Below are 7,500 nucleotides of genomic sequence, written 5' to 3'. Positions count from 1 at the left end.
CCCCCAGGGAGTAGATCTGTCACACGCACAATAATTGTTGCTTCCTGGAGAACTTCAGAGCTGAGCTCTCTCTCTCTCTCTCTCTCTCTCTCTCTCTCATTTTCTCGAAGATTTGTATTGAGAGAAGATAAGAAACCAACCCCGATGACAAAGGAAACGTATGCTTCTGATAAAAAAATTTTTTTTTTTTAAATGGGGGGGAGCGGGGGCAGGGGGGTGGGGATGGGGGGGGGGGGGAGGGGCTTTCCACGCTTTCTCACACATTGCACGATCTTTGCAAGCGGTAACAAAACTCGATACGCGTTGTTACCACCCCCCCCCCCCCGCCCCCCCCCCTCCCCCCCGCCCCAAATACTTGTACACGTGCAACAAGGTATTATCGTACATCCACCTTTTCCTCATGCTCTAACATGTACTTTTTTTTAACAACAAACACAGATACAGAGGCAGAGGTAGTGAAGGTAGCAGGCCGGTGGAGACAGGCAGAGAGAGAGATAGATGAAACGAAATGAAACAAAACGAAACGAAACGAAATGATTGAAACGAAACGAAATTTTTTATTTAACGACAGACATGAGATAAGCAATTCACTTTTTTTTTTCCAACCCTGGTTGTAAGAGACAGACCCCCCCTGTTAAAAGAGTATGATGTCTCTATGGCGTGATTAAAAACGGTCAAGCAAGTAAAAAAAGCACAATCGTTAATACAAGTGAACGTGGGAGTCCCAGCCCATGAACGAAGAAGAAGAAGAAGAAAAAGAAGGAGAGAGAGAGAGAGAGAGAGAGAGAGACAGAGACAGACAGAGACAGAGAGACAGAGATGGTACACAAACGTCGATCACGTAAAATTATGCCAGCATAATTTCTGTTACACAACTATTATCATGAAACAATGAATACCACAGTCATTTAAGCCACGTTATACTGAAGAAAATGGAAAAAAAGAAGGAAGATTTCTTAGTTAAAAAGTGGAAAACATGCCCCCGGCGAAGCAATAAAAACAATAAAGTCATTTTCGGTAATTTGGAAATGAATCTTGTGGTTGTGGTTGTTTTTATTATGCGCATCAACGAGAGAGAGAGAGAGAGAGAGAGTGTGTGTGTGTGTGTGTGCGCGTGCGTGCGTGCATATGTATGTGTGTGTGTGAGTGCGTGCAAAATACAAGTAACATATTACACACAAAAAAGCCCATAAAAGTAAACTGATTCGCATATCATTCTGCGTTCAACTGGACACATTCACAAAGAATGTTATTGCATTGTCTGGACTCACCAGACTTTGACTCTCTCGAAGGATGAATCAATCCGAAACAGGGCACCTCGATAACACACACACACACACACACACACACACACACACACACAGAGCCGTGATTCGAACCAGCGCGCTTAAATACTCTCGCTTCCTAGGCGGACGCGTTACCTCAAGGCCATCACTCCACATAAATGGAGTAAATTGTAGCTTTTGTTTGGCTGTTTGGATGTTACTGTTGTTCTTGTGTTTTACATTGCCTTGCAGTCATTGTCCACCACCGGTTCCTCGATGACAACACTTTTCTACGTGCCGAAAGTTTTAATTTTGCAAATCGGCCCGAGACAGAATATCGAAGCCGGAATCAAGAATCACGAATATTTAATCGTTCGACCCCTTTTGGATGCCTAGGGAGATATCAAGTAAAAACACTGGTATTCAAAAATAAAACATCAACATAAAACAAACGTAAACAACAATAAAAAAAAAATTACATGACATTGGTGATAAAAACAGATAGGAAAACAATTACACCTTGTAACCTTCCACATCCATTCAGTCATAATTATATCCATCTTTCAGTGCGTTCACTCCAAACTCTGCTGAATCACTGTCTCACGTTTTCCAAAACACACACACACACACACACACACACACACACACACACACACACTATTTCTATAGATATCTACCTGTCTATATATATAGTCTTGTCAGGTAGCCCCAGACCTAAACGGACCCCAAATGCAGCATCGTCATCATAATATTATTGTAGAAAACAAATATGAAAGATCTCTCAAAGTTTGAAGCAGAAAAAACAATGAACAAAATCAAACAAACAATGCATTAAGTTTGAACAATTCCAGATGACAACACACTGTTCAGCCGCACGGCTGCCCCCCCCCTCCCCCCCCCTCCAAGAAAAAAAGAAAAAGAAAAGAGAACAGCGTGTTTTCACCAGCACGACCTGTCACTATCAAATGCTGCAGTTTGATTTGTTATCGTACAGTTCTGAACTTCACAGGAAGACACAGCATCCGTTATCGTACAGTTCTGAACTTCACAGGAAGACACAGCATCCACGTTTCAGAGTCACAGGCAGGTCTTCACAGAGTTACCGCAGACCTCAAGTAATCCAGCGTCACTTCCTGCCCCCCCAGCTCTGATGAAGCTCATGTCATCGCCCAGTGGCAAGTTTCAATTTTCAGTTTCAAGGAGGTGTCAATACGACGACCAAGAAATTTTCTTTGCAATGTTCCCATATGGTCCTACATTTATTGCCCAAGTGTGTGTGTGTGTGTGTGTGTGTGTGTGTGTGTGTGTGTGTGTGTGTGTGTGTGTGTGTGTGCTGTGTGCGCGTCCGTTCGTTCGTTCTTTAGTTTAGCGTCTTTTCACTATCAGTGATATTAGACGATCAAAAAAAAAAAAAAACAACAAAAAAAGTGGGGGAGGGGGGCGGGGAGAGGGGGGCGGGGAAAGGGGGGTCACTGGGGAGGGTAGAGGGAAGAGGAAAACAGAAAAGGTAGAAAAACTACCCCAAAAAATGCATTACATGCAATTACATTTAACAGTAACAATTCAATAACACTAATAATAATAATCAGAAACCATTAACACAATTCTGAAGTACATTAAAGGAATGTAGAAATAGGGCTATGAACTAATGCCTGTGAAAATTCGACCATAAGAACCTCGTCAGAAATAACTTTCCAAAAAAATCATTTGCAGAATAGTTATTCTCTTTGAAATACTTGGGCAAGAAGGTACTTAACTGCTGACAGTGAAACAAACAATGATGCAAACTGAACTGGTTACCACAGATGCATGTAACATTTTTACAGTTTCACTGCCATGAATGCTCACATGAGAAGGCACCTAACAAAAACTGACCTCAGTCCCTTTAATCCTCAAACAATGTACCAAATGATTTGCCTCAATAACTAAGTCAGGTCTTGTTTCAAGGCTAAATAATTCTAGAGCATAAAGTCAGATGTGTGCGTGCGTGTGTGTGTGTGTGTGTACGCGCGCGTAAGTGTGCGCGTGCGCGCGTAAGAGCATGTGCGCATATACATACACTCGTTAGTGCACATGTGTTTTTTTTTTGTTCCTTTAAGAAAAAAACAGCCTTCTGTTGTTGTTTTTTTTCTCAGGACTATATAAACTTCACCATCCCACCGGGTTTTTTTTTTTTTCCATATTGTACCACTCAGTCACGCGCACGCACACACATGCAGTATTCGTTATACGCTCACTGCTCAGTGTTGTAGTTCTTCATCGAGTTTGAAGTCATTTTCACAAACGGTTTTTTTCTCAGGACTATATAAACTTCACCATCCCACCGGGTTTTTTTTTTTTTCCATATTGTACCACTCAGTGACGGGCGCAACAGCCGAGTGGTTAAAGCGTTGGACTGTCAATCTGAGGGTCCCGGGTTCGAATCACGGTGACGGCGCCTGGTGGGTAAAGGGTGGAGATTTTTACGATCTCCCAGGTCAACATATGTGCAGACCTGCTAAGTGCCTGAACCCCCTTCGTGTGTATATGCAAGCAGAAGATCAAATACGCCCGTAAAAGAACCTGTAATCCATGTCAGCGTTCGGTGGGTTATGGAAACAAGAACATACCCAGCATGCACACCCCCGAAAACGGAGTATGGCTGCCTACATGGCGGGGTAAAAACGGTCATACACGTAAAAGCCCACTCGTGTGCATACGAGTGAACGCAGAAGAAGAAGAAGTACCACTCAGTCACGCGCACGCACACACATGTAGTATTCGTTATACGCTCACTGCTCCGTGTTGTAGTTCTTCATCGAGTTTGAAGTCATTTTCACAAACGGTGCAAAACTGTTTTAACACAATCGTGACACAGTAAACGATCACTGTTCCGTTGATGTAGCTCTTCATCGCGTTTACAGTCTTTTTTGCACAAACGGCGAAAACTGTTCTAGAATCATGCATGAAACACTAGACGATCACATGCAGTCCTCCCTGTAAGGCTCCTCGGAGCTCACTTGGTAGTCCTCGAAGTACTCCTTGAGGAACTCGAAGGTGGGCCTCTGGGCGGGGTCGTGGCGCCAGCACTGCATCATGATGTCGTAGACCGGGTCCGGACACATGATGTTACCCCCTGATGGGTTTCCCATCCGGTAGCCTCGATCCACCTTCTGCAGGATGTCCCCGTATAGACCTGCAATAGGAGGGAAAGCAGAATTTTTTTTTTAATTCGTTTTCTTTTTTATTTTAATTTATTGTTATTATTATTATTATTGTGTGTGTGTGTGTGTGTGTGTGTGTGTGTGTGTGTATGTGCGTGTGTGTGTGTGTGTCTCTCTCTCTGCGCGCGCGCGCGCGTGTGTGTGTGTGTGTGTGTGTGTGTGTGTGTGTGTGTGTGTGTGTGTCTCTCTCTCTCCCTGTGTGTGTGTGTGTGTGTGTGTGTGTGTGTGTGTGTGTGTGTGTAAGTGGTGGTGTCAGCTGGATTGTGTTGGTAGACTAAAAAAAAAGGAATGAGGTAACGTTTTGATTTTTTTTTTATATCTCACACACACGCATGGAAGAAACGATTAAATTTCCGGGGCATACTCTGTTTCCTAACTATGAAAGCATAAACAAACACACACACGCACACTAACACACGCACACACACTTACACACACACACTAACATACGCACACACACATCAAAACACACACGCACACATAAACACTAAAAAAAACACACACACACATTAACACACCCACACGAACACACACACACACACATGAACACACACACACACACACACACACACACACACACACACACACACACACACGCACCTACCCACCCACCCCTACACAGACACACACTAATACATACTAACACACACACAAACACCTCCACCCCCCCCCCCCACCAAGCAAACACACACACACACCTGGGTACGGCACACGACCGTAGGTGAACAGCTCGTACAGCAGGACACCAAAGGACCATACATCAGACTTGATGGAGAACTTTCTCCTCAGCCCAGCCTCGGGAGCCGTCCACTTGATGGGGAACTTGGCCGCTGTACACCACACCATCGTCATTATCATCATCATTGTCATCATCTTCATCATCGTCGTCATCATCTTTGTCGTCATCATCATCGTCATCGTCGTCGTTATCGTCACCGCCGTGACCTTCGTCATCATCTTCATCATGCTTATCATCATCATCATCGTCATCATTATCATCATCGTCGTCGTCGTTATCGTCGTCGCTGTGACCACAGTATTCGTCATCCTCTTCATCACCGTCGTCAACATCATCATCATCATCGTCGTCGTCGAAGTCATCATCGTCGTATTCAGTTCAATTAAAATTTTTTTTTTTATTGTTTGCTTCAACCAAAACAGAAAATTCTCTTTCGGCTGGCTAAAAATGCCCTTCATCACCATCGTCGTCGTCGTCGTCGACACGAGATATCACTATCATCGTCGTCCACATTGCCAACACATCTCAACTTCTCAACAAACGCACCATACATTGCCGTGCCATAGCACACCGTTTTGACCACAGTATACTCCACTCTTTACCTTTCTACCGCCGCTCCTTCACACACCTGTTCCCCTCCCACCCTTTCCTCCTAACGTTCCGTTCCCACCCAATGCCCGCTCACAACACACTGCACCCTCAGAAGCTGCGTACACAGTATCCTGGCTGGACCAAAGTCTCTCTCTCTCTCTCTCTCTCTCTCTCACACACACACACGCACACACACGACTTATGCATCCCAGTGTCACCCCCCGCCACACTAATCCCCTTGTACTGCAGCGACGCGCTCTACTTGATGATAAGAGCCCGAATCTAACACAGAACTAATCTGTTCTAGGAGTAATACAATACAATGCAATATGATACGATACAATACAATACAATACTGTTTTGGCGATTATTTCGGATCGATGATATACAATACAATACAATGCTGTTTTTGGCGATTATTTCCGATAGAAGATACATGCGAAGATGGTAACAGTTTGGTCCTCTTCAAGTGCAAGCACACTGATGGCTGACGAACCCGACTCGAAATCGACGGATGACGGGCGCAATAGCCGAGTGGTTAAAGCGTTGGACTGTCAGTCTGAGGGTCCCGGGTTCGAATCACGGTGACGGCGGAGATTTTTACGATCTCCCAGGTCAACATATGTGCAGACCTGCTAGTGCCTGAACCCCCTTCGTGTGTATATGCAAGCAGAAGATCAAATACGCCCGTAAAAGAACCTGTAATCCATGTCAGCGTTCGGTGGGTTATGGAAACAAGAACATACCCAGCATGCACACCCCCGAAAACGGAGTATGGCTGCCTACATGGCGGGGTAAAAACGGTCATACACGTAAAAGCCCACTCGTGTGCATACGAGTGAACGCAGAAGAAGAAGAAGAAGAGAAATCGGCGGATTTCGTCCGCAGCAGCTGCAGGGAAACATGTCTGCTCTGTGGGGAGTTCTGTCTGTCCCCTGTTTTTATTGCGCCTGGTTCTCTTCTCCTCCACACTGCCACGACTGCTTACTTCAAAGGTGCTGGGGACTTGGTGAACGGCGTGGTAATAGGCACCTTGGTCAGCGGTTTGGGTAGTCCACTGGCAGGGGTTGATCTTGATGTCACAGGTTGTGAGGGCCTTCTTCAGCGTGTCCTAGTACCACTTCCGGCCTGCTCCTGTTACGGTGACCGTATGTCAGTTCACAGAACTGAACGATCTTGGGCAGATGGTGGTCTTCCATTCTGGAGACATGTCCTTCCCAGCGGAGAGGGTCTGGATTCTGGTGACTTTAGCTTTCCTGAGGACACTGAAGATGTAGTATATGTCTCCAATGGACCCTCTTTACAATACAATGCAAATACAAGGCAACAGAATGCAGCAAACAGACTTACTCTGAGAAGCCTTGTACACGTTGTTCTCATCCAGGATCCTGGCCAGGCCAAAGTCGGCCACCTTGACGTCGTAGTATTCCCCAACCAGTACATTGGCTGCCCTCAGGTCTCGGTGAACAAAGTTCTCCCGCTCCAGATAATGCATGCCGTCTGAGATCTGAAATAATAACGACAAATAATAATAATAACAAAATTAATAATGATAATAATAATAATAATGATAATGATGACGATGATTATGATGATGATAGTCGTGTCCGACTACGACCATCAGAACAGCAGAAGAGGCAACTGCTGTCCCGAATATCTGGGCTAGAACTTCATGATTGCAAACAACAACAACAAAATTATA

At 44.9% G+C, this 7,500-nt stretch overlaps 1 protein-coding gene across 2 annotated transcripts in view; it reads right to left on the bottom strand.

Annotated features, from left to right (window-relative positions):
* Window positions 1–3,987: 3,987 nt before the first annotated feature.
* LOC143280174 (tyrosine-protein kinase yes-like) overlaps window positions 3,988–7,500 on the bottom strand; it is a 16,154-nt gene continuing 12,641 nt past the window's right edge. Inside the window, exons 7-10 of one of the 2 annotated variants that reach the window (XM_076584768.1) lie at window positions 7,149–7,305; window positions 5,167–5,298; window positions 4,198–4,440; window positions 3,988–4,102 (exon numbers count right to left, since the gene is read on the bottom strand). In XM_076584768.1, coding sequence (XP_076440883.1) covers window positions 4,226–4,440; window positions 5,167–5,298; window positions 7,149–7,305 — 504 coding nt within the window. In that variant the 3' untranslated portion in view covers window positions 3,988–4,102; window positions 4,198–4,225. Of the gene's footprint in view, window positions 4,441–5,166; window positions 5,299–7,148; window positions 7,306–7,500 lie in introns of both variants that reach the window. The other variant, XM_076584767.1, reaches the window with a different exon arrangement.

The sequence above is a fragment of the Babylonia areolata genome, chromosome 3, assembly GCF_041734735.1.
Source record: "Babylonia areolata isolate BAREFJ2019XMU chromosome 3, ASM4173473v1, whole genome shotgun sequence".
Classification (NCBI taxonomy): Eukaryota; Metazoa; Mollusca; class Gastropoda; order Neogastropoda; family Buccinidae; genus Babylonia; species Babylonia areolata.
The sequence above is the reverse complement of the archived record's forward strand: the minus strand, read 5'-3'. Positions and strand labels throughout refer to the sequence as shown.